Genomic DNA, 27,697 nt, shown 5'->3' on the forward strand with positions numbered 1-27,697 from the left:
ATATGAAACGTTTTCCATCTCTTGTTATATTCAATTTTTGATTGCTGGCAGGCCAGTAAAAACTTTAAAACATTGTTGAATGAACCATTTTAAAATTAATCATTGAAATTACTTTCTTAATTAAAGAACATTTCATTAAATGGACTAATCGTTTTGTTTTCATGAAATGAGCTCCTTAATAAAAATTTACAACAAAGAACAGATACAAAATCAAAGTAAAATTTAAATTTTATTTCAAAAAGTTGTCGTAGATAATAAGCATTTAATATATATTTAATCTTTCCAAATATAATATACAGTTTCCGTACATTTAAATTGACGCAAGATTCCATTAATTGATAATAACAAGTAAAGCCGTAAAGTCAAAATCCATACAATATAATGTCAGAATGTCACTAAGCTGCTTTTAGCAGACGACGACGACAAGCTTATCTTTCCTTCTTGGGATCATTCATTTTAACAATTCTACATGCGACCCGATGACCTTTGACTGTTAACCGTTTACCTCAAGAACCCCAAGATACGTTAGAAGACAAAAGACAAATGTCATTTTGCAAAGTTGCTTTGTTGAAGTGTATATGTGAAAAGGTTGTGCACATTAGTGGATTTTTTCCAAAAAACATTTGTAATTTGACATTTGACTTTTACTTTAACGGTATTATGTATTCATCATTATAAGTATAACGACATATGTATTTTGCATCTTAGGTATTAGGTATTAGGTATTTTCTATGATGTATAATAACACTTTCAACATACATTTAGTTTTGGCCCTTAAATCCCGCCATATAAATGAAGTCAATTATAATCGTCTGCAGGCGCGGACACGGATAGCGTGCAAGGTTGGGCACCATCTTTTCGATTGACTTTTATTTTTAATTTGTATGAGATATTTTCAATATTATAGGCAGGGTTAGAGTTAACAACATTCGCCTTAATGTCATCACCAATTTATTTGTCATTTCTGTATTAACTTATGATATCCTTATTCCTGATTTATTTATCCATATTACTTGATACTACACATTCTCACAATATTCTTGATTGAGTGGAATTTTGTTTAGGATATTAAGAAGAACTCGATCGGGGCAATCAGCATATCCTTTATTATATCAGACGTAAAAAGTATGTTTGTACTCAGCCAAGTGAGCCAGCTACAGAGAGCTAAAAAAAATAAATAAATAAAATGCAATAATTTATTATTAACTAAAGGGTGGTTACAGCTGCACTCTCCAATGTAAGAAAATCGACATAACGGTATTGTCATGTGACGTATCACATGATAGAGGAAATTACAGCGTTTGATAAATAAACAAATATAAGATATTATTATAGTCAACGCAGCAGATATCATTAATGTTAGAAGAGTATCATATAGAAGTTGAGGTGAGTTAATTGTAACCAGTTTCCTAAAGATTGATAACATTTAGAAAACTGAACTTCCAGGCCAATATACAGTATTAGTATAGTAGGCTATTATTTCTTTATTTAGGTTAAGGTCGTTGAACGGTTACGTCACCTAAAATATGATTTACAAATAAATCTGTAATTTACTTGACTTCACCAATAATAAAAAGCAGCAGCGGGATGGCAAACATTTTAATCATTTTAAATCAAAACAAATTACAACAAAGTAATACAATGTCAAACAATTATTTACAAAATAAAACTCCCAAACCCCAAGACGGGGGGTGAAGACGTTGTATTAAGATTAAGAAGAAGGGAAATGGGATGTGAAGGTATGAAGCGCGCGGAGAAGCGAGGAATAATTTGTATCAATATAACGTTGATAACAATTACTTGACCAATATCCTAAAGCCTGAATTTGGTGGTCAGTGAGGCCCGAAAAACTAGCCAAAGTGGCAGCACCCCTTCGGAAGGAATGTCCACCATAGGAAGATGGCGGTAAACCCAATGCGCGAAGTGTAGTACGAAGTGCCTTCAGGAAAGGGCGATAGGCAAGACATCTGCCATCCTCGAGCAGGAAAAGCGGGGTGGACGGGGAGCCCGCTTTGACAATATCACCTGAAGCGCCGAACAGGGATCGAGGGGATGGTTGCGAAGTTTTGGTAAACAAATGATGACTGGCTTGGCTCGAAATTGCATGGTTTTTGTGATTTTAAGGCGCACAATGAATCCCCATGATAACAATGTTACATCCTTGCGTTGGATTTGAAAAATTGGGTCAAAGCGTGTTTTGACCAAGAAATTGTTAGGCCGCAAGAATCCAAAAAATCCTAAAAGACAAGCAGCCCAGAAAATACTGTTATTAAACGATTTTCCCAAAACACGATGAATACGTAGCAATAAATCGGGTGTAATCGGGGCTTTGCAACTTTGAGCTGTACCCAGTGCTCTTTTTACACCTGTTAGAAGGTGTTTTATGGACCAACTAGTTAAAGGGTCGGCGAGATTATTGGACTTATGCAGTATCGAAATAATATTTATATAAGAAATTATAGTACTAAACTTAAATTGTTTAACATCAACTAAATACGCGATAAACAATTCAATAGTATGTTGAGCCACTGGAAGCATTGTTAATTTCATTCTTGAACAAAATTCTATATAACACTTGAGATGGGTATTATATGTAGTAACAGTAGATTTAGCCCACCCCAGTTTTTGGAGTCGGAGTACCGAATCTTCCAGGTTTACACCACCTAGAAAAGTAGAAGTGACAAGAGACATGGTTAAGTAGCTCAACAGTACTAAAGTAATAATCATAACATGGTAAATAATGAAATAACTTTGAGAGCTGTCCCGGTTCATGGAGCCGGGAAGCAGCATCAGCAATCAAATTGCGACTGCCTAAAACATGAACCGTTTTAATATCGAAGTTATAAATTGTCGATATCCAAAACAATATACGTAAGCACACCATTAAAAATTTGTTGTGTGAAGACCCTTTATTAATAACACATTTGGTATCGGTAAACACAATAACCGTTTTGTTAGTCCAAAATGGACACCATCGCATGGCTGATAAAAGAACTGCAACAGTCTCTTTAACATTTATATGCTCATGTTCGACACAGGGTAAATCAATTGCCCAATTCACATAAAAAAATCACCGTTGTTAAACACCGGCACCCCCTCCAGAGGATGCATCAGTTTGTAATGAGGTGGTAGTTTTGGTATCGAGAAATTTTACTGTTCCGGAGAAAACACTCATAAAATTTATCCACCAGGTAATGTCTAAGTGAAATTCGGCAGATAATTTTACTTTTCCACTTCGTTTGACAGTGACGGCCATGTCTATTAGACGTCTAAGGAATATGCGCCCCCCCCCCCCCCTTGATTATTTGGCACGCCCAGTTTAGTTTTCCACAAAGAGACTGTAATTGTTTTAAACTTGCCCATTTCCGCTTTTGAAACACTAGCAAAAGATCAAGAAATTCAGACTGTTTATCCTGCGGCATGGAGAGAGTAAGGTTTTTGGTATTTAACAGTATGCCAAGAAAGAGCATCATTTGAGACGGCCCTGCAACCTTGTTCCAAGAAATATCGAATCCCAATTCGCGCAGAGTCTGGAGCAACAATAATAATCCCCGGTTACACAATGCAAAAGTGTCTTCGATGACTAAAAAGTCGTCGAGGTAAGCGGTACAGGTGACACCAAACCTAACAGACATTATCTTACATACTGCCTTACTAACAGTTTGAAAAATTGTCGGACTCTTTGCATGACCGAAAGGTAATTTTGAATCGTAAAAATACACAGGGTTAGTACCGCCCGAAAAGTGCCATTTAAGGCCAGTTAAATGGTAATCAGAGCTGTGACATCTAACCGATCTGTATGCGCTTTTCAAATCCACTTTAGCCAGATAACAGTTAGGAGTAATAAGAACAAGTGCATCTTTTAAATCCATGTAGGAGCAGCTGGTCTCGGACGTAAAAGAGTTCAAGGAATTTTCCTCAGGTGCGCTAGCATCGTGGATTAGGCGAATGTCACCACTAGGTTTAAGAATAGCTCCCAGCGCACTTATTATTGTCGGTTTTACTGAAGTTATTACATAGTTTCCAGCTGCAATTTCATATTTAATCTGTTCCTCAACTTTTTCTCTAAACATGAATGCTGACGAGTAATTATCACGTTCGATTGGTAGGTAGGGACCAAATGTTGTCGTTAGGGTGAACCCATGTTTTACACCACTCAAAATAAAATCTCTGTCTGTACAAGTGACAGGTAAAAGTCGTGTCCATGCGACATAGCGTAGGCCCCCACGCCTATCAACGTCAGCAGACGAAAGGGAGGTAACTCCTAATTTGTACTGTGGATCGAAGCAGTCTTTGGGTAAAAAAATTTGTGGCGGTTGACCCGTAATCACACCTTGTTTATGACCATCGATTGCCGAATGCGAATTAGAGAAGCACATAGCACAGTTGTGCATCAATTTACAATCGGTACGAAGGCACACATTACTGTTATAATTGCGACAGATTTCTCTACTGTCAGGCAAAAATGTTCCCTTTGCTCGATTAGATGATGACCATGGTTTGTTGAAAACCGGCATTGGTTTATTATATGATTTTGAAAAATATGGCACGGATGGAAACCTAGTCTGTTCTGACAGGGATGATCTCTTTTTAATACCAATTGAAATTCACGTAACTCTTGTAGATAGCTTCCCCATTCAAAGTTTTCATCCGCTTGACGATCGCGATATTCTTTGTCATATAATAGTACACTATACCATTACATATTTAGAAGCGAGACGGAAGAAGTCGGATTCTGTTTCATAAGTTCTTGCAGGATGCGTGTATTTGCATATCCCCATTCCTCAATGGTTACTTTGTCTAAAGACTTTCTTTTGCCTATGCGAAACTCTACATCGGTACCAATGGAAAAAGTATCACATGGCGCTACAGGATCCAACCAAAGAAAGTTTAAAATCTGTAATGCCTTGTCAGATTTTGTGATGCCTGGCGCTGATAAAACCTGTAGACTTGGGGGCGTGGCCGACGATATATTTCTAGTACGCACCTCACCTTGATTTATGTCGTTAGTTGAAGATTTGTTACCAGGAAAGTTGAAGGGGCGGTCATGCCCCTGAGTCTGTTCTCCGCCGTTGACAGGAGGATTTTCTGTTTGACGTCGAAGGATGGCTTTTTGGTTTTCAACTTTCACAGCTGTGTGAAGTTCTAACTGAAGGGTAACTAGCTCAGGATCGATCTCAGAAGCATTCGCTAAACTAGTGTGTTCGGGGTCGCCCTTTTCACGTGGAATGGCGGTCGAGGTTGGATCAGGACTAGCAGTAGCACTCGGCTGGGTAAAGACATCACCGATACCCGGTTTAATTTCATTGTCAGTCGAGTCGTCTTCCGACTCACAGTGATCGCCTTAAGGACATCTTTCATCTTTCCACCGGCATTAGGTCGTCTGTTTCTTGAAGATGCCATTTTTACATAGCACAAATTAAAAAACACAGGCGCATGGCGTTAGCATAATTCATATTACTTGATACTACACATTCTCACAATATTCTTGATTGAGTGGAATTTTGTTTAGGATATTAAGAAGAATCGCGATCGGGGCAATCAGCATATCCTTTATTATATCAGACGTAAAAAGTATGTTTGTACTCAGCCAAGTGAGCCAGCTACAGAGAGCTAAAAAAATAAATAAATAAAATGCAATAATTTATTATTAACTAAAAAGGGCGGTTACAGCTGCACTCTCCAATGTAAGAAAATCGACCTAACGGTATTGTCATGTGACGTATCACATGATAGAGGAAATTACAGCGTTTGATAAATAAACAAAGATAAGATATTATTATAGTCAACGCAGCAGATATCATTAATGTTAGAAGAGTATCATATAGAAGTTGAGGTGAGTTAATTGTAACCAGTTTCCTAAAGATTGATAACATTTAGAAAACTGAAATTCCAGGCCAATTATTTATACTGCATGCAGACCTTACGTACGTCCTTTATTTCGTGTCATTTCAGTTATTTATCAATGATTCATAATTATTTAAATTTGAAATATAGGTCTATTAACTGTCAGAATTACAGTGAGAACACTAATTTTAAGCCAGTAAACCCCAGTTGTCATGCAAAGCTCAAACTGATCACCAGTGAATATTCGCTAGGCCGCGACAATCACTGATGATGACATCGATGCAACTTAATGAGCCACAAATATTAACTTTTTTCCTCTGACAAATTAAGTTCTAAAACATTTATTTTATGTATTAGAAAAATAAATAACTATGTTTGAATTATTTTTCTGAAAAATTTGAGTGTAAAATTTATAATGGGTATTAAAATGAATAACATGCTTGAATCAGTAACATCTTATGTAAACAATGCATGCGCCATTGAGCCAATGATTGACGCTGCGTAATATGACGTCATGTGTTGAAGGCAGTCATCTTTTACAGTAATACTCTGTGAAACAGATAGATGCAAGATATGTATGTGCCTACACTGAAATTGAATGACTTCTTTGATTTAAAATGGATCAAAAGTAAAATCAGATTTTGTTTTAATTTGTTTTGTGGCATGACAGTCTGTCTCCATTGAAATTTCTAGGTCTATAGTTAAACATGCATTATGTAAGAACTAAATCTGCCTATTACAGACCTCAGCAAACCTCAGTAGATTCCAGTGCCCTACATCTAGCCTCGGCTGTATGACGACACCTTTGAAGTATGTATTATCATACAAATATTTCAAAGTCTGAAGCAGTTTTTCTTTCAAGTTTATCCGATTTTTTTCAAACAAGGACAACTTTGCACTAAAAATTCTACACACGCTTCGAACGACACAATTTTGAAAACTTCTTTTTAAAAGCGGCAAGTGATCCCAATATGTAAACCTGTGCCGCGTCGCAATTGTATAGGTGTAGGTACATATCACTTACCGTCATACAGCCGAGGCTAGATGTAGAGTAACTGAATCTGCCGAGGTTTGCTGAGTGCCTATTGCAGGTCTTTCTTTAGGCCTGAAATTAATGTTATAACTATTAATTAGACATTTATTAACATGTCAAGACCATAATCAACTCTCGATGCCAACGTTAATCTGCTGTCTTTAGTGGATTTGAATATATTTTGTGATGGATAATTTAACACAAGATGGATAATGAAGACTTTGATAATTATAGAACCAACGTTAGTAATGATGATCAAGGCTAGCCGAAAATTGAATGGTTAATGTCTTGGTTCAGAGTGAAGCAATTTGGCTGAAATTTTCAGCATATTCTATTTTCATTGTGTAGTTTTTTAACTATTATAGCGAGAACTGTTAGTGTTTTATCTAATCTTACCTAATGTACCTTTAAGATATAACAAATGTTTTTATTCTGGTGTCAATTCTGTAAGACCAAAAAAAAATTATAATTAGTGAACAAATCGACATTCCACTGAATCAATCGACCACAAAATATTTCAATGATACAGCTGTCCCATCAAAGTCACACTTCAGATTAGCCCAATTCAGTGTGTAATTTTGAACTGAATCAAAGAGGTTTTAGTCCCCCTGCACTTACTATTAAAGCAAGACTAACCTAGTAGTCAGGTAAAGATACATATGGAGTGAATACCTGCAACATAATGTTTCTCATCGGAATCTGGTAGAGGGGTCCCTGAAGACCACCCCAGCGAAAATCGTCCAAAATAAGGATAGGTTTTCGAGTAATTAGGTGTAGAAATTTGAAAAAAATATATTCATGTTTTTCTTGTCTTTCTTCATTGTGCTCTTAACAATTTTACGGATGTAAATGAAATATTTGTTTTCTGAATAAATCAATGTCTTTGTGATTGAATACTTATTAATCTATAAAATAAGGAGAATTTTGCTTTGATAGATAAGATAATGTAGCCTGGTTTTAAAAATAGAACAGATAATTTTAATTTAAGATAAAAACCAGATGGAGATCTTGATCAACAGTTAAAATAATACTTTAAATCAAGATTGTCTGACCTAGAAATAAAATATCAAACTGCATTTAACAACATTTTATTAATGAATTATACCACATTTATGAATTAGATAACTAAGACGCTGACTCGCTAGCCTGGAGGTCGGGTGTTCGATCCCTGCATTGGCCAAGAAAGGTCATCCAGATTTTCCGGCGTGGTTTCCCCTTGTCAATGATGCAAGACGGAGGGCCTGACAAGGACAGCTGTCTAGTTGTTCGGATGGGATGGAAAACCGAGGTCCCGTGTACATATTGGCGTGTACGTAAAAAAAGATCCCTTAGCAGTTGGAATTTGATATAAATAAGAGTAGGCTGTAGCGCCGCTGCCCAGGTAAAATTTCCCTCATAGCACACTTTATGGCGTAAGCCCGTCTTCATTAGCCCAGTTTAAGAGCAGAACAGTAGGACGTTAAACTCCATTTCATTTCATTTCATTTCTGAATTAGATAACTTTAATTACTGTAAAACTAATAAAATAGTTTTCAAAGAAAAATACATATTTGTTTTGTTCTGATGTCGCAGTTTGACACTGAACCTGGCTTGGCTTGGTTTCTTGAGAATTGGACTTGAGTAAAAAGACTATGTTACGTACATATCTTACTTAAAAATTAAAAGTTCATATTTTCTATTGTTTCGATTACAGATATAGGACTATACAAGATGTGGTTAGTTTCATATTTACTGGTTGTTCAAGGCTTTATATTTGTACAATCAGCACAAAAACCAAACATTATATTAATTGTTGCTGATGATTTGGTAAGTTTAAAACATTATATTTTCATCAGAGGACAAAGGAGTCATTTTATTGTAATAACATATCAGCAATTTTGATCTCCTACAGCAGTAAATTCAATTATTCTCAAATGGCTGGCAAGTTGGAGTTAATCATACTATTTGATCAATGAAGACAGGCCAAACGAACTACTGTGGTGCATGATTCAGGTTATGGGATTAATAGTTGACCCTGGGGGCTGGATGGCCGAATGGTTATCATGTGCATGCTGCATCATAAGGTCTGTCATTGAGTCAACTCGCGTGGTTGCGATTCCCCGGTTGTATGTGACAAGGGGTAGAGTCAGTCGCCTGTCCATCCTTATGGGTTTTCTCTGGGTCCTCCGGTTTCCTCCCACTGTTAAAGACCCATACGCGCAAGCAAATTGTAGAAATAAAATTAAACCATGTGTTAGTCCCAAAACGACCTAGTCTGCGCCATGTGGACATTAAACCCCATTTCTCTCTCTCTCTCTCTCTCTCTCTCTCTCTCTCTAATAGTTGACCTAATGATTCTGAAGTAAGGTGTTTTTAAAAAATACACAATTTTTAGTCATAAATGATTATTTATTTGTCAGGGTTATGATGATATAAACTCTAATTGATATTATATTTTTCAGGATTATGTTGATGTCAGCTTTAATTGCTATTATATTTTTCAGGGTTATGATGATGTAAGTTTTCATGGTTCTAATCAGATTCCTACACCAAATATAGATTCTCTAGCTAATAAAGGAATTTTATTAAATAATTATTATGTACAACCTATCTGTACACCTACAAGAAGTGCTCTAATGACAGGAAGACATCCTATACATACAGGTATTATTCTCTCATTTACTTCTACTTTCATTTTGCTGCCATCAGATTAAAAAAAACCTCTTAAAAGTTGCACTATTGGTATGAGATATTAGGAAGTTAAATGATATTTTAATGATTGTTTTAGTGTTTATCAAGTCTACATTTCAAACAAAGAAACACAATTTTTATATTTACAAAAAGTTATTGATTTTATATATTTCCCATATATGTTTCAAAAACATGTGAAATATTTATATTGTTATAAATTGTGTTATTATAGTCATATGATTTTATTATTCCGTAAGTAATGTCTCATGATAGTTAAGTAGACTGGAATGTGATTATTAGTCACCAGATTTTCTATGATGTAAGTTTATAGACATAGTGATTTCATTTCATCTATAATATTATTAGGTTAATAGGATAGGAATTTCTGTTCATCTATAATATAATTATATCTATAATATAAGGTTAATCCAATGGGATATAAATTTCAGTTTAAGATAATGGATATAAATTTTAGTTCATCTGTTATACAGGGCCCACACATAGGGGGAAGCTGGGGGGAGCATATGCCTGGGGGTGATACTTCTTGACTTCTTGGGGGGGGGGGGGCAAATTATCTAAGTGCATACCAGAAATATTCAAAGGGGGCTGAGATAAATGAAATGAAATGAAATGGGGTTTAACGTCCTACTGTTCTGCTCCTATACTGGGCTAATGAAGACGGGCATACGCCATAGAGTGTGCTATGAGGGAAATTTTGCCGAGACAGCGGCATTACAGCATACTCTTATGTTGAATTCCAACTGCCAAGGGATCTTTTAGGTGCATTCCAATGTATACACGAGCCTCGGTTTTTCGTCTCATCCGAAGGACTAGACAGCTGTCCTTGTCAGGCCCTCCGTTCTGCACCACTGACAAGGGGAAACCGCGTCGGAAAATCGGAATGAACTTTCTCGGCCAATGCAGGGATCGAACACCCGACCTCCAGGCTAACGAGCCAGCGCCTTAACCAACTATCCACCGTGGCACCAGCCTTTGCTTCATATTTCAACAAATAGAGAGGGTAGAATTACATGTATGATTTTTCCAAGATATAGGGTTTTTTGATCAAATGGAGGGTTGGAGGGGAAATAAACATAGAAATTTTACATATAAGTTGATTTAATACATAGTTATTTAGATAAAGTGTTAAAAGTATAGAAATTGCATTTTAAAATTTCTTTAATCATAAAAAGTCAACTGGGCGCAGACACTGAACACAATAGTTACAGTCTGGAGCGATGGTGGGGGGTGTCACTGAAAAACTGATAACTTTATGTAGATTATTATTGAAATATTTTATTTCTCTGTTTTTTTTAACATTCTTTATTTGTATATTTTTAGGAATGCAGCATTCTGTTATTGTAGGAGATCAACCATATGGTTTACCATTAACAGAAACTATCATGCCACAATATTTTAATAAACTAGGATACAGTTCACATATAGTAGGAAAGGTATATTTACATTTATTTACAACTGACTTAAGTTCATTCAGAATAAAACATTCAAAGATCTAGGAACTAGAATTTCAAGGCTAGTTTACCTAAAAAAATCTTTTACCATTAATAATGACTAAATTGTGAACGATGTTGTTAAACATACATTATGCAAGAGCTAAATCTGCCTATTGCAAGTCTTTATTTAGGCTTCAGATGTTACAGAAATTATTAATTAGACCTTTACACAACAAGATTAAAATCAACTCTGTAGACCCATGGATGGCTTGGATACAGCCTCGTCCATGAAATGAAATGAAATGAAATGGAGTTTAACGTCCTACTGTTCTGCTCCTAACCTGGGCTAATGAAGACGGGCATACGCCATACAGTGTGCTATGAGGGAAATTTTGCCCGGACAGCGGCACTACGGCCTACTCTTATATCGAATTCCAACTGCCAAGGGATCTCTTACGTGCACGCCAATGTGTACACGGGACCTCGGTTTTTCATCCCATCCGAACGACTAGACAGCTTTCCTTGTCAGACCTTCCGTCCTGCATCACTGACAAGGGAGAACCATGCCAGAAAATCTGGATGAACTTTCTCGGCCAATGCAGGGATCGAACACCCGACCTCCAGGCTAGCGAGCTAGCGTCTTACCCACTTAGCCATGTGATCCCTCAGCCTCGTCCATTTAAAATTAAATCAATAAATGGCGGACCAAGCTAACATTTACTGTTACTCACTGATGTCACAACCGGAAACTGGTGATGAAAAGCCTGCCAAGCGAGCCTACCATCGCCATTGAGCATGTTACTTGATAATCGAGAATATGTGGGTGGAGTTATCGTTTGTCAATCAAATGATCGCCAGTTCTCATAGACAGTGAAGACACAACTGATGGCTATTTCTAGTCCAAACTTCTAACAGTGACAATTCCGTTCAGAACAAAGTAATTTGACTGAAATTTTCAACATTTTCTTTTTGTCCCCCGCCTTTCGAAGAAAGCAGGGGACTATTAAAATGGGTTCGTCCGTCTGTCTGTCCGTCTGTCTGTCCGTCTGTCTGTCCGTCACACTTTTTGGGACACAATAACTCTCTTCCTAATTGAGCTAGAATGTTCAAACTTGATGTATGTGTTTATTAGGTCAATGCCTTGATGGAGTTCGAAGATGAGCATTTTCCGCTTAGGGTAAGCAGAGATAAGCAATTTGATTGGTTGATGCTTTGGGACACGATAACTCTCTTCCTAATTGGGCTAGAATGTTCAAACTTGGTGTATGTGTTGATTAAGTCAATGCCTTGATGGAGTTCGAAGATGAGCATTTTCCGCTTAGGGTAAGCAGAGATAAGCAATTTGATTGGTTGATGCTTTGGGACACGATAACTTTTAATTGAGCTAGAATGTTCAAACTTGGTGTATGTGTTTATTAGGTCAATGCCTTGATGGAGTTCGAAGATGAGCATTTTCCGCTTAGGGTAAGCAGAGATAAGCAATTTGATTGGTTGATACTTTGGGGCACGATAACTCTCTTCCTAATTGAGCTAGAATGTTAAAACTTGGTGTATGTGTTGATTAGGTCAATGCCTTGATGGAGTTCGAAGATGAGCATTTTCCGCTTAGGGTAAGCAGAGATAAGCAATTTGATTGGTTGATGCTTTGGGACACGATAACTTTAGTTCTAATTAAGTGAGATTGATGAAACTTGGTGTATAGTTTCATTACAGTAATACCTTGACTAAGTTTGATAATGAGCATTTTCTGCTCAGGGTAAGCAGAGCGATACGCAATTTGATTGGTCGAGACTTTGGAAAACAATAACTCTCCTACTTTGATTGTTAGACTATAAGTAAAGATATACTGTTTGATTGTTCAATACTTTGTAAAAGATAATTTGTGATAAATTTATATGTGTCCTCTAATTATTTTCCTATTTCGGCGGGGGACATCAGCCTCATTGTTGGCTTGTTTTATCATCTATTTTTGAATTATTATAGCAAGAATGGCCAACTCTTTATAAAACTCTTAACTAGTGTATCTTTAAACTAAGAAATTTTTGTTTTTGAATTATATTTTTAACAAAAATCAAATTTGTATGGCCTTACTAATTACTCCATATTAATCTCAAGGTTACCAAAAGTTGATTTAGAAGAGGTTCTGTAAAATCTATTCATTTTTTAAAGTTCCTGGGCTTGAGTTTGGTTAATTTTCTGAGGCCTTATAAAATGCATTCAGTTAATGTCATATTTTTGAGATCTATATTGGACTATAGTAAATTCCCCTCTTGGTTTCAGTGGCATCTTGGATTTTTTGCTAAAGAATACACACCATTATATCGTGGATTTAAAAGTCATCTAGGTTACTGGCTAGGAGCAGAAGATTATTTTGATCATACAGCAGAAGCTAATACGGTGAGAATCAGAGAGCCTGTCTTAGTTTTCATCAGTTTTGTATTAATGATATGAGAAAATTCATTTCATTTCTGTTACATATTTTTAAAAATGAATTTTATTTTGTACGAAGTGTCCACATTGCCTAAAAATTCAAAAAAGGAAACAAACTAGCTCCTGGCAAATCATCTCCTGAGCCTTGCAACTTTGTACTTGTCATAGCATATAGTTTCGAGTGAGAATGGTAGTTGAGTCTGGTCACCTACTGCCAATCAGCTCACAACCTTATTCATCAACCCTCTCAGAGCAAGGGGGGGTAACTCAGGTCAGTCAGCATCTGCTTGCCACCACCCATCGGTCCTGATTAGGATTCTTTATTTATCAGTTGTTGAAAGAAACAATACTTTAGATTAGGGTGAGGATGGTACTGAATGATTATCTCAGACACAGTATATATCAGAAGGCATGACAACGTCTTTAGGTACGGGGATGCAATTTACCTTTTTCATCCTGTCATTCGTGGACCTGCCTCTCCATTATAACTTGCTATTCTTGGCAGACATTTTGTTAGGACAGCGGCATATCCACATACTCTATCTTTGAATTTCAGCCATGTAGCTTTTTCAATTCAATTTCTGAAAATTGTACATTTATCCCTGGAAATTACACATTTGACATCAGAAATATACTTATATTTTTTAATGATCATAAACACTGACTTAAGAATACTTAATAATCAATTAAATAAATATTTTTGAACAATTTTATTGGTTTGATATATTTTTGAACAATTTTATTGGTTTGATAATGGTTTGGAAGTAATCTGCTGTCTTTTTTCAGCCTTGTTGTCAAGCTTTAAATATTCCTGACATTTTTTTTACAGAATCAATATGGTCTTGATTTTAGAGCCAACATGTCTGTGTTATCCAGTGAAAATGGTACTTATTCTACAGAAATATTTACAAATGAAGCTGTTAAACTTATCATGAATCAAAATGAATCTGAGGTAGGCCCAAATATATTACTTACTTTTTTCATATATGTTTTTTTGTTTTTTTACAATTTTCTTTGATTATAAAAAGTGATGAGGTGAATGGTAAACAGAAAACCGATCGTCAATGAAGCTCTGTACGAAAACTTGAGTGCACAAACTATTCATCAGTTAGTCATCTCCCTTGGCACAGACTATTTGTTTTCAGTTTGGTGACTAATTTGAAAAGAAAATCTGTTTTCTTAGCATCCCTATATAACCCTTTTAAATAGATAATTTTTTGTCTGTTTAATAAATTTACTTTATATTCTCTTTTCATTCATTTTGTAAAGTTGTCTCCCTTGACACATCAAACCTTTATTTTATTATTTTAACTCTGCTGATGTTATATGTTTACAAACTTTTACCTTCTTAAAGCCATTGTTCCTGTATTTACCATTCCAAGCTGTACACAGTGGGAATTTAGATGAACATCCCTTACAAGCTCCCCAAGAATATATCGACAGATTTCCTAATATACAGAATATGAACAGGAGAACGTTCGCTGGTAGGTAGCCTGTTACTTAAAATAATGATTGTAGGTACATATAAATCAATTTGTTGCTTATGAATATTTGTTGATTTAGTAGAATTAATATTCCAATAGGTTACAAAATGAATACCAAAAAATTAATTTGAATAGCCTTAAAATACTACTCAAAATTGAATTTTTGTATGGGCACTGCAATTTAGTGAGAACTGTTTCTGATAACCATATAAGTTGGCTAGATGATGTATGTTGTTATTTTATTAGGAATGGTATCAGCTCTAGATGATGGTGTTGGTGCTGTAGTAGAAGCGTTGTCAACAAAGGGAATGTTAAATAATTCTATTATTGTGTTTACTACGGATAATGGTGGACCTTCAAATGGTTTTGATGGGAATGCTGCAAGTAACTTTCCCCTTAGGTAATATTCTCTTTAGGCTACAATTATTATCAGATCTTCTTGAAATGCGTGGTGGTTGTGTAACTTTACAAAAGGAAGAAGCTTACTGATTTCATTGATTTCTGAGATTAGCATCTAGCTGTCTTTTTATTATAAAACCTACAACAGCCTACAATGTTATCTTTTAAAAAAGGAAAATCTTAGAAATCAGTTATATTGTGATGTTTCCCACTTGGGTTTTGAACGAAATAGCTGCTGATGATTGTACCTTTCATTGCCCGATAACCTATGTAATTTCCTTGTTGAATTCTTCAGAAAATGTTCAATTAGCTTCAGTTTCAAAATGCTCTGAATTGTGACATGATTGTTAAGAACAGAATTTTTTTTTAATTCAGAGGATTAAAAGCAACTTTATGGGAAGGAGGAGTAAGAGGAGATGGTCTTATTTACAGTCCATTATTACAGAATTCTCAGTATGTATCGGAACGTATGATGCATGTTTGTGATTGGTTACCTACTTTATATCGAGCTGCTGGTGGTGACCCCACTATCATGAAAAATCTGGACGGATATGACATGTGGGATGTTCTCTCCAATAATCAACAGAATTCTCCTAGAAAAGAAATATTACATAATATAGATCCTATAAGAAAGCAAGCTGCTATTCGTATTGGAGATTATAAATTATTATCTGGTGAAGTGGGTGTGGCATATGCTGATTGGTATCCACCATATCAAGTGGATGAAGATTCGTACAATTTACATGTTGATAATTACAGGGGTCAGACTACGTACGAAAATATCAGACAGTCGACTTTTACAAATTCTGGACATTCTAAAGATGTGGTTGAAATGATTATTTCTGAAAACAGATTGAAGGCTGTTGCAGTAAATTGTGGACCTAAGCCAGCAAATGCTAGTACAAACTGCCGACCTTTGACCTCGCCATGTTTATATCACATTCCATCAGACCCATGTGAATATAATAATATCGCAGATTCAAATAAAGACATTGTTATCCAGTTACTACAACGATTACAAGAATTAAGTTATACCATGGTACCACCTGGCAACAAACCGGAAGATCCTAGAGGGGATCCAAAATATCATAATGGTATCTGGCAGCCTTGGATCAACCTCTAAATATTGTAATGGTAACTTGTGATCAAAGTTGAGATCAACCTCTAAATATCATAATTATATCTATCATCCAGGTACTAACCTCTAAATTCCACAGTAGTATCTGTCAACCTTGGATCAACCTCTTGTCTAATAGAAAGTAACTTTGTTAGTATTAGATTTCTTACGGACATTGTGTTATTGGTATAAAACATAATGTTATTGTTTTATGACATCATGTTATTTTTATATGTTATTGATCATGTTATTGTTTTATAGACATTGTGTTACTGTTATAATCATGACATCATGTTATTGTTATATGACATCATGTTATTGTTATACATCATGTTATTGTCATATGACATCATGTTATTGTTATTATTATGACATCATGTTATTGTTAGATGACATCATGTTTTATTATATATGGACACCTATAGACATTGTGATATATTTTGTTGGACATTTTGTTTTGTCTGTGATTTAATTGATAAAGTGCCTTAAATTATTTTGATAATTCCATGTTTAATGATAACTCTATTTTTATAATTCCATCTTGTTATGAAGATTTAACTGACAATGATTGATATTGGAGTAATCACTGTGATGTGACAGCTGATGTTTCTTAGTTTAATTCATTTTTTATTACATAATCATATGTTTTAAATATTTCTCTTTATTAACTTTAGCAATGCTTCCTTAATACTTTTTATTATTCCATAATCATAGCATATGTTTATTTTTCATTTTTGACTGCAGTAATGCTCCCTATCAGTATTTTATTGGGATCCTCCAATAAAATAATTTTGTTTGTTTCTTGGTTGATGAAGTTTTTATTTTTTTATTGTATACTTTAATTTTGACTAATTAATGTTCCCTATTTTATTCATATCATTAATTAAGTTTTGTCTCACAAATTTAACAATAAATATCCCCTACCCCCACCAGCCATTTTCATATATATAAAGGGCATGTATCTTATTTTTAGTGCAATAAATATAGAAATTGTTCTTATGTTTTTTTTTTAACTCAGTGATAATGTACGCCTATGAAAAAATCAGGGGTGGGTGCATGTTCGTTTGTTGTTGGGACTTTGGGACTTACTGTCCGCTTTCACCTAGGATGATATCAAACATTAAGTGCATGTTAAAAGTTGTTATAGACGTATGAGTAACTTGGCAGAAATCAAAAGGAAATTACCTCCCCTGTTCTCAAAATAGCAATACTTCCAGGATATTCCAATTGAAAGACAAACTTACAGATACATTGTGTATAATATAAATAAAGAGCTGGTAATTCTTGCTTTAACAATTCAAAAATAGACAATGAAAAAAGATTTTTTTCGAAAAATTTTGATCAAATTGATATATTGAAAATCTGTGTCAAATGGATATATATTGAAAATTGAGTCATTGAAAATTCCAGTCATTGAAAATTACATTATTCTGAGTAAAGTTATGAATGTTTGAAGTTTTGACAAGAAAAATACAGATCAAAACCGCCAACAGTTCATATTCTCGATTGCCAAGTACCATTGCCGTGATAAGAAACTATGGTCAGTCCCTTTCATCAGCATTCTCCGGACATATTAGTGTTTAATGCAGATATGGCAGACATTGTCTAATCCTCTTAATATCTTAACCAGCGATTGGACTGAAGAGTTGATTATGGAATTGTGAGGTAAATAAATGTCTAAATTCTAAATAGTAATTTATCTAAATTTTGATTTTATTAGTGATATTAAAATAAGACCATACTTTTGATTGGTTTTTTTTTTTTTTTTTACATTTACACAATAGTAATATCTAAGATCATCTTAATGAAACAAAAGAAGCCTATTGAATTTCAACAAATTGTATCAATCACAAGTAATGTCTTTTGTTTTAGGTTATAGAATCTTGTGAAGACTCTAATGTTTTATGAACCTAGTTTGTTTTAAAAAAAAAATAAAACCCAACCCATTATTATGGAATAACTGGGTCTTGTTAATTCTCCCATCACCTACAAAAGAATAAACATGCAACAGCCTCTAACTATGTTTTGTTGCCTGCCAACCTACCCTAGTTAGTTTTTTATTTTATAAGTGGGATGAAAATATTGGTAAATTGGTATGTGCAATGGGAATATTTGTAGGGGCAGTGGTCATCAAGAACATGTGAGTTTTTTTAGTATTTAACTGTAGTCTTAAAGAACATTTTGAATGAAGTTTCTCCATTAATATCTCCCTGAAATCTCCCTAGCTATAAGTGATATTAAGTTGTTTGCCCCAGATGCTTTTCAAAAATCTTTGATACCACTGAAGGTCACTTGTTATATACATGTTGTATAGATAAAATGTTATTAATAAAGATAACCAATCTGCAACCTTGATCTTCTGTTTTATCAGTGATCAATATAAAGTAAGAAGTAATTTATACAAGAAAGGTAATGTATGATTTTTGAACAGGCCCCCTTAAACTGTGTACCTAGTGCCAGTTTTTGGCTTTACTAATTTTTTCAAATAAAACCTCTTCATGTGATCCATAAGAGGCTCTTTTTAGGGGTGGATTGATCCTTGAATTGTGGGAGGGGGGTTGGATGGCCGAATGGTAAGCACGTGTGCACTGTATCATAAGGCCTGTCATTGAGTCAACTGGCGTAGTTTCGAATCCCCGGTTGTACATGAAAAGGAATAGGGTTGCCTGTCCAACAGGTGGGTTTCCTCCCACTGCTAAAGACCCCTATGCGTAAGCGAATTATTGAAATAATATTAAACCATATGTTAGTCCCGAAATTACCTAGTCTGTGTCGAGTGGACGTTTAACCCTCTCTCTCTGTCTGTCTGTCTCTCTCTCGAATTGTGGGTTTTATATACCTTAAATTCTAAAAAATTAATTTCAACAGATTCAAATTTTTCTAATATTTTGATTACAGATAGAAAGTTTATGAAAGATGTTGTCAGTTTTATATTTACTGGCTGTTCAAGGCTTTATATTTGTTCACTCAGCACAAAAACCAAACATTATATTAATTGTTGCTGATGATTTGGTAAGTTTATAGTTATTTCTGCTTGTCATTAACTTGTCCACTCAACTCAAACTAGGTCATTTCTGGACTTTATTTCATTAATTAGATTGTGTGCATGAAAATGCGTGGAATAGAAACCAGGGATACATCCAGAAATTTGAGCAGAGATGGGTCCGGGTTAGGGGATTACCCATGTTTCATAAAATCAGAAACTCTAATTAAGGTGCATACAAATAGGATTAGTGTAGAAATGAAATGAAATGAAATGGGGTGTAACGTCCTACTGTTCTGCTCCGATCTGGGCTAATGAAGACAGGGATTTGAGTGGAGTGAGGCCAAAATGATGGCAATGCTTCACATCTTTGTTTAACATTATTTTGATGAATGTAGGAGAAAACAAATATGCTCGGTGTGACCTGGAGAGGGTACACCTTAATACACCTGAATAATTATGTCAGAACTGATGTGTGTGTGTGTCAGGCCACAGTCAGCCAAATCAAGGATATTTTGGGCTAATTTGTGGGCCCTTGGCAACTGCATTGTCCACACCTCTTAAGACGGACACCTCTAACTAATCTTATAATGTTAATAGCTAAATATAAAATAGGTCTCTCATACATAGAATGTCCAAAGAGGTTTGAAATGGCTTTGATTTTATATATCTTTATTAGAAGAATCATAACTTTGTAGTCATACATTTTTAGTGATAAATGATGCCAGCTTTAATTGATATTATATTTTTCAGGGTTATAATGATGTAAGTTTTAATTGATATTATATTTTTCAGGGTTATAATGATGTAAGTTTTAATTGATATTATATTTTTCAGGGTTATGATGATGTAAGTTTTAATTGATATTATATTTTTCAGGGTTATAATGATGTCAGTTTTAATTGATATTATATTTTTCAGGGTTATGATGATGTAAGTTTTCATGGTTCTAATCAGATTCCTACACCAAATATAGATTCTCTAGCTAATAAAGGAATTTTATTAAATAATTATTATGTACAACCTATCTGTACACCTACTAGAAGTGCTCTAATGACAGGAAGACATCCTATACATACAGGTATTTAACATTCAATGTATACATACATTTTAAAATGATTCGAGCATTCGAGAATGAACCATTTCAGAGAACACCAATGTGCTTAGAAAGCGGAGGGCAAAGGCAATTTATGAAATGGATAATAGGACTTAGACCCAATATAAAAAAATTTTGGTGGTCAATTTAAATTTTAATTTTGGGCGATTTCCAATTTTTTTAGAAGCTAGAGAGCAAAATCGATTTATGTAATGAATTGTAGGACTTGACTCAAACATTATGATAAAAAATGCTTTGCTGATCAAATTAATTTTACTTGTGGGTAACTTTTCTTCGAACGGTGTTTGAGGCAGTTTAATCTATAAGATAAATTCTCCCCTTGCTTTGTTGAGTTCATAATCTACAATAATGAGTTGCCATTGTATTATGAATTAAGAGATGAATAATTTTGCTAAATGTCTTGACATCATGGGTTCAAATATTACACAACTGGATTCCTCTCACCTCTGTTTTCAACTTTCAGGAATGCAACATTCTGTAATTCATGGATCCGAACCATATGGTTTACCATTAACAGAAACTTTAATGCCACAATATTTGAATGAATTAGGATACAGTTCACATATAGTAGGAAAGGTAAATCATATTAAACTGTTTCAATAGAGCTGGGTTTTAATCAGGGTATTTGTTGAGATAAACTGGGATCAAGTTTTAGATTATTATTACCGTTTCACCAAACCTAATTTATGTTTTAATCTATTGGTTGGTGGATCGGTTTAAATTTAAGTTAATTTAATTTAATTTTTAGGAAATGGGGTCTCAATTTGAAAATTCAGATTTGTTTCTCATGGAATGACATGCGGTGTTCTGTGAAGGAACTTTTGTCTGGATAGCATCGCTACAGCCTATTCTTATTTTGATTTCCAACTGTCAGGGAATCTTAATGTGCTTAACCAGGACCAATGTTTTTGTACCATCTGAACAACTAGAAACTTTTTTGTCACAGCTGTTCTGTCCTACACCAGTGACACAGGAAAACCGGACTGGAAAATTCTGAGGAACTTTCTCCGCCAACACCAGGATTAAACTTGGAACCATACTCTCAGATGTTGATTATTGATAATTAGAAATACACTTTTTATAATATTTCATTTTAATTTCAGTGGCATCTTGGATTTTTTGCTAAAGAATACACACCACTTTATCGGGGATTTAAAAGTCATCTAGGTTACTGGTTGGGAAAAGAAGATTATTTTGATCATGTGTCAGAAGCTGCTATGGTAAAGGACAGATGATTCAGAAATATATACATACCCTCTCTAAGAAAGTTAGATATGCCCATATTTGATGAGTATCTATATTATTGTCACCTTTGTCCTTTGATCTGGTGTCCAGTCTCCACCCACAATTACTTATGGCCACTCTAAAGGTCAAGAGTTCTTTGCAGGGATTGTTGAATGAGTCTTATGGAAGATTCCTATTGCAAATAACAGTTATTCTCCCATTTACATTCAAAATTTAAGAATTTTTAAAACTTGGTAGCTTGAATGAAATATATCTTTCCATTTACCTTTAAACGGTTAAGTTTGCGACCGTCTTCATACTATGATTTGAGAGGTAGAACAGATGACTTTGCTAGTGGTGGATGAATTAGGAGAGAAAGAGAGAAATGGGGTTTAACGTCCACTCAACACAAACTAGGTCATTTCGGGACTAGCACATGGTTCAATTTTATTTCGATAATTCGCTTGCGCGTAGGGGTCTTTAGCAGTGGGAGGAAACTGGAGGACCCAGAGAAAACCCACGAGGCTGGACAGGCGACCCTACTCCTTGTCAATACAACCGGGGAATCGAAACCCCGCCAGTTAACTCAATGACAGACTGTAAGATACTGCCCGCACGTGCTAACCATTCGGCCATCCAACTGCCCGGATGAATTAGGAAGTTCAATTGTTCTAAATGTAGCTGCTAATTCTATAGCCTGTTAAAAATATTGAATTTAATTATCAGGTATTGATTAACTTTTATTTTTATTTTCCAGCATGAATCTGGTCTTGATTTTAGAGCCAACATGTCTGTGTTATCCAGTGAAAATGGTACTTATTCTACAGAATTATTCACAAATGAAGCTGTTAAACTTATAACTGAACATGACCAATCAGAGGTATAGTAAACAGTTTTTTCATTAGTAAAACAAGAAATTACTGCTGGATTAACCTTGAAGTTATTATATTAGTTAAAAAACAGGGCTGGATTAACCTTGGGGGGTGGGGGCCTAAAGTAAGAAAAAAAAGCATAGTGTCCAATCAGTGCCACGCAAACCCCCCCCCCCCCTCTTGAAAGAAACAGTTTTAAACAGGCTGCTAGACAAGACACTCTGAAAATAATGTTTGATCTTAATGATAAAAATGTGTGGCTTTTGATGACAAAGGTTTGGTTTTTGGGATGCACATGCAGGCTTATTTTTACATACATTTATAAGGTATATTTATATTTGAACACTACAGTCATCCTGCGGGTGCTAGGCTGAAAACATAAACAATACAAAAATACTCTTAATAAATCATTGCAGTATATTTTTGACAATGAAATTTGGAGTTATCTCCCTTGACAGCAATTTCTTTTTTTTTCAGTTCGTAAAGAATCTTAGTTTTACTGTTACCCTTTTTTTTTTTAGAAATGGGGTTTAACGCCCACTCGACACAAACTAGATCATTTCGGGAATAACATATGGTTCAATTTTATTTCAATAATTCGCTTGTGCATAGGGGTCTTTAGCAGTGGGAGGAAACCGGAAGACCTGGAGAAAACCCACGAGGTTGGACAGGTGACCCTGTGACGTACAACCGAGGAATCAAAACCATGGCAGTTGACTCAATGACAGACCTTATGATACAGCATGCAGGTGCTAACCATTCGGCCATCCAACACCCTTTACTGTTGCTAGAGCCCTGGCTGTTGTATTTGGGTCACATTGATAACTATTTATATTTGATTGTTTTGGATAACTATGAGTTATATTTGGTGTCATTTACTTCTACATGTTTGATTTATATCCTTTTGGACAATGTCAAAAATCGCTTTATCTTGCCTAATTTGTCAGTCAAGTAAGCAGTTACCTCCCTTGACACAGCAAATTTACTGATATACACTTTGTGTACTTTATTTTTAATATTTGGTTATGTAATTTATTGTAGTAGTATTTTTAATTGACGAATTCTAGTATTTTTTATAAAGATAATACTACAAACTGTTATCTTAATATATTGTATGTTTTACTTACAGCCGTTATTCCTGTATTTACCATTCCAAGCTGTACATGCTGGTAATGCAGACCATCCACTACAGGCTCCACAAAAATATATCGACAGATTTCCTAATATACAGAATATGAGTAGACGAATATTTGCTGGTGGGTGTGTTGAAGAGTTATTTTTATGTATGCCCACTTGTTAAAACCTTGTAATCACCATACATGTCAGAATTTCAAGTTCGCAGGACTACTCATTGACATAAACCATATTAAAATTCATAGTCACTCATCAGTTAATTGCAAAGATACTGTCCCTGCCATCAAAACTTTGCAATAGCTGCAGGTCAAAATTTTGCTGGGACTAGTCATAAGGATGAAACCCATGTAAAGACATATTAATTGCCCTTGTCATTGAAATCTAGTAAATGACTGTCAAAAGTTTTAAGTTATTTTCTAAAACTGTCTGGTAAAAGTATGGAAGCAAACTTGACATCCAGAATTGAGCATTAATTTCAAGCAGATTTATTGCCCTGAGGACAAATCTTTTTAAACTATCAAATCAAAAAAATTCTGTAACATTAATTTCTTATGCATTTTGCACAATTAAGTTTCTGTTCAAATTTGTACATGATTCTGACAATTTTGCTGCTTATAGGGAGCTTGACAAAGCTCTGGATAATATATGTTGTTGTTATTTTATTAGGAATGGTATCAACTCTAGATGATGTATATTGTTGTTATTTTATTAGGAATGGTATCAACTCTAGATGATGTTGTTATTAGGAATGGTATCAGCTCTAGATGATGTATGTTTTATTAGGAATGGTATCAGTCTAGATGATGTATGTTGTTGTTGTTATTTTATTAGGAATGGTATCAGCTCTAGATGATGGTGTTGGTGCTGTAGTAGAAGTGTTGTCAACAAAGGGAATGTTAAATAATTCTATTATCGTGTTTACTACTGATAATGGTGGACCAGCAGATGGTTATAATGGAAATGCTGCCAGTAACTTTCCTCTAAGGTAACAAAAATGAATGTATGCTCATTAATATTCATGAACTGCAAATTGTGTATCGGTTTCATGAGGATTTATTGTCCTTGTCAAAGCTTGTCAGGTGAGTGTTTTGGAATTGTTTGGTTTTGTCACAAGGAGAAATCCTGTCAAAATTGAGAATTGCACATAAATTTTATGTAGAGTGATTTATCTCACAAAGTTGGGGCGTTTGTCTATACTGGTTTCCTGGCAACGCTTTAACTTAATTAGAAGTATAATAGACAAATTATACATTTCTACATTGATCGAATTGGTTTGTTCCCAATGTCTTTGAGTCATTCAAGTGAGTGGTATTGATTCCCATCATATCTATATTATTTACTAGGTTCTGAACATTTCTTTTAACAGGGGAATAAAAGAAACTTTATGGGAAGGAGGAGTAAGAGGAGATGGTCTTATTTACAGTCCATTATTACAGAATTCTCAGTATGTTTCTGAACGTATGATGCATGTTTGTGATTGGTTACCTACTTTATATCGAGCAGCTGGTGGTGACCCCACTACCATGAAAAATCTGGACGGATATGACATGTGGGATGTTCTCTCCAATAATCAACAGAATTCTCCTAGAAAAGAAATTTTACATAATATAGATCCTATAAGAAAGCAAGCTGCTATTCGTATCAGAGATTATAAGTTGTTATCTGGTGAAGTGGGTGTGGCATATGCTGATTGGTATCCACCATATCAAGTGGACGAAGATTCATATAATTTACATGTTGATAATTACAAGGGACAAACAACCTACAAGAATAATGGACAGTTGAAAGATGTGATTGAAATGAGTATTTCTGAAAACAGATTGAAGGCTGTTGCAGTAAATTGTGGACCTAAACCAGCAAATGCTAGTACAAACTGTCGACCTTTGACCTCGCCATGTTTATTTCATATTCTATCTGACCCGTGTGAATATAATAATATCGCAGATTCAAATAAAGACATTGTTATCCAGTTACTACAACGATTACAAGAATTAAGTTATACCATGGTACCACCAGGTAACAAACCGGCAGATCCAAGAGGGGATCCAAAATATCATAATGGTGTCTGGTCACCTTGGATCAACCCTTAAATATCATAAATACCATAATGGTATCTGGTGATCCAAAATATCATAATGGTATCCTATTATCTTATAAAACTTCTAAATGAAATGATATCTGGTGATCTTGTAAAACTTCTATAAATGATAATGGTATCCATCTGCTCTCTGGGAAATTGATAAGGGTATCTAGTGATCTTGTAAAACCTCTAAATATAGTGGTCTTTGGTGATCCTAAATATCAATAACTAGGTACCAGCATTGTGGGGTCAAAGCCATGACTTGCATAGATAACAGGTATACAATTATTATTCAGTTTTTGCCCCCAACATTGTCTGAGAAAGTTCCTGTGGATTTTTTGGTGCAGGGCCCCCTTGTCTCCGATATAAACTTGCTTTCTTATAGGATCTTGTCTGCAGGATGGAGGGCCTAGTCATTCAAATTTAACAACAAAAAAAAACCGATGTTCTTTGTACACATTGACTGGCATGCATGTAAAAGACTTCCTTGTTAGCAAAATGTCCCTCATAGCACACTGTATGGTATATGCCTGTCTTCAGTAGCCCAGTCGGTGCAGTAGGATGTTAAACCCCACTTATTTCAGAGCATATATTTAAAAAAACATTCAAGATATTCTTTATGAATCTTTGTACACATATCACCTGTTTACTAATTTGTCAATTCTAAATTGACAAATTTTTGTGTTTCTATGGGAGCACATTTCATTTAGTTTTTGGTTTGCAATTATTTTTTGGAGTACATTCAAGATATCTTTATGAAAGTATGAAATTTTGTTTTCATTCATACATCCAGAACTTCAGTCTTTTTATCGTAGTAATTTTTGTTCAGCATAACTTGGTTGCCTGATACTATTTGAGGAGGCTGGATGATATTTAGTGATGCCCAATACTATTTGAGGAGGCCTTATGATTTTTAGGGATGCCCGATACTATTTGAGGAGGCCTGATGCTATTTGGGAAGGCCTGATGCTATTTGAGGAGGCCTGATATTTGGGCATGCCTAATACTTTTTAGGCCTCTCTGATACTATTTGGACATCTTTGATATAGACTACTGGTGGGTGGTGATTGCCAATAAAAGAGATTGTAATTGTCAAAACATGTCCATATGGATGATTGAAGCTTTTTGTTTTATTTCATTGATATAAATGAGATTAATGTTTTTTATCTAATAAATGTACCATGAATTCATTCATCATTTATAGCAAATAACATCAACTAAATTAGCTAATGTGTTAAATTATTAACCCTCTTAGGCTGATGGTAAATAATATTCATAAGTTCATCCACACAAAAGCTTGGCTATTTAATACTTGTAGTCCTAGTATAATTTGAGGGACAGGACTGGCTATTGAATGGTTTAACGTGTGCACTTTAGATCATATGGTCTGTGATTGAGTCAAGTTGTGTGGTTTTGATCATTAACTTATACGGGACGAGGAGTAAGGTTGTCTAAAACTGTGGGTTTTGTCCCACTGCTAAAGACCCCTATGAGCAAGTGAATTATTGAAATAAAATTGTACCATGTTAGACCCAAAATTACCCCATTTTTCTCCCTCTCTCTTGAAAACCTCGACTTATTAATCTACGGATACTAGAGGTTGAAATAACCAGTTTTCAATAAATTGACCATCCATAATCGTTGTATCATACAGCTTTTGATTAAACAATAATAACAGCTTCCACCAATCACAGGTGAAGAAACAAAACGATCAGGTTGGTATGTTCTAAACGGTAATCAAACAGACATACGAGGGCTACAATGTAAATATTGAATAACCTGAGTTTTGTGAGACTCATTTACATAATGGGGATCACGTGGCTAAGTGGGTAAGACGCTGGTTCGCTAGCCTG

At 35.0% G+C, this 27,697-nt stretch overlaps 2 protein-coding genes across 3 annotated transcripts; both read left to right on the top strand.

The window, feature by feature from the left end:
- The first annotated feature begins 5,718 nt into the window (after nucleotides 1-5,718).
- On the top strand, nucleotides 5,719-17,429 carry LOC126821577 (arylsulfatase J). The gene is made up of 9 exons (XM_056101177.1): nucleotides 5,719-5,836; nucleotides 8,574-8,686; nucleotides 9,364-9,523; nucleotides 10,892-11,004; nucleotides 13,285-13,401; nucleotides 14,264-14,386; nucleotides 14,789-14,918; nucleotides 15,165-15,318; nucleotides 15,693-17,429. Exons 2-9 carry the CDS (start codon nucleotides 8,591-8,593, stop codon nucleotides 16,438-16,440), a joined length of 1,641 nt encoding a protein of 546 aa, XP_055957152.1. The 5' UTR covers nucleotides 5,719-5,836; nucleotides 8,574-8,590; the 3' UTR covers nucleotides 16,441-17,429.
- A 790-nt stretch (nucleotides 17,430-18,219) lies between these two features.
- On the top strand, nucleotides 18,220-27,027 carry LOC130012950 (arylsulfatase I-like). 2 transcript variants are annotated; one of them, XM_056101178.1, is made up of 9 exons: nucleotides 18,220-18,574; nucleotides 19,333-19,446; nucleotides 20,339-20,498; nucleotides 20,998-21,110; nucleotides 21,638-21,754; nucleotides 22,516-22,638; nucleotides 23,760-23,886; nucleotides 24,596-24,749; nucleotides 25,131-27,025. In XM_056101178.1, the coding sequence occupies exons 2-9, from the start codon at nucleotides 19,351-19,353 to the stop codon at nucleotides 25,852-25,854; spliced, it is 1,614 nt and encodes a 537-aa protein (XP_055957153.1). In that variant the 5' UTR covers nucleotides 18,220-18,574; nucleotides 19,333-19,350; the 3' UTR covers nucleotides 25,855-27,025. The 2 variants fall into 2 exon arrangements, with proteins under 2 accessions (XP_055957153.1, XP_055957154.1); XM_056101179.1 differs by lacking the exons at nucleotides 18,220-18,574; nucleotides 19,333-19,446; nucleotides 20,339-20,498; nucleotides 20,998-21,110; nucleotides 21,638-21,754 and having other exon boundaries at nucleotides 22,046-22,638; nucleotides 25,131-27,027.
- Nucleotides 27,028-27,697: the final 670 nt, after the last annotated feature.

Source organism: Patella vulgata, chromosome 5 (assembly GCF_932274485.2).
Source record: "Patella vulgata chromosome 5, xgPatVulg1.2, whole genome shotgun sequence".
Taxonomy (NCBI): Eukaryota; Metazoa; Mollusca; class Gastropoda; family Patellidae; genus Patella; species Patella vulgata.

Bases quoted from the DNA above. Each gene is read 5' to 3' on its own strand.
- LOC126821577 (XM_056101177.1), top strand. From the start codon at position 8,591: ATGTGGTTAGTTTCATATTTACTGGTTGTTCAAGGCTTTATATTTGTA. The intron at 8,687-9,363 runs GTAAGTTTAAAA...TATATTTTTCAG, and splicing joins TAATTGTTGCTGATGATTTG to GGTTATGATGATGTAAGTTT. The intron at 14,919-15,164 runs GTAGGTAGCCTG...TTATTTTATTAG, and splicing joins GAACAGGAGAACGTTCGCTG to GAATGGTATCAGCTCTAGAT.
- LOC130012950 (XM_056101178.1), top strand. From the start codon at position 19,351: ATGTTGTCAGTTTTATATTTACTGGCTGTTCAAGGCTTTATATTTGTT. The intron at 19,447-20,338 runs GTAAGTTTATAG...TATATTTTTCAG, and splicing joins TAATTGTTGCTGATGATTTG to GGTTATGATGATGTAAGTTT. The intron at 23,887-24,595 runs GTGGGTGTGTTG...TTATTTTATTAG, and splicing joins GAGTAGACGAATATTTGCTG to GAATGGTATCAGCTCTAGAT.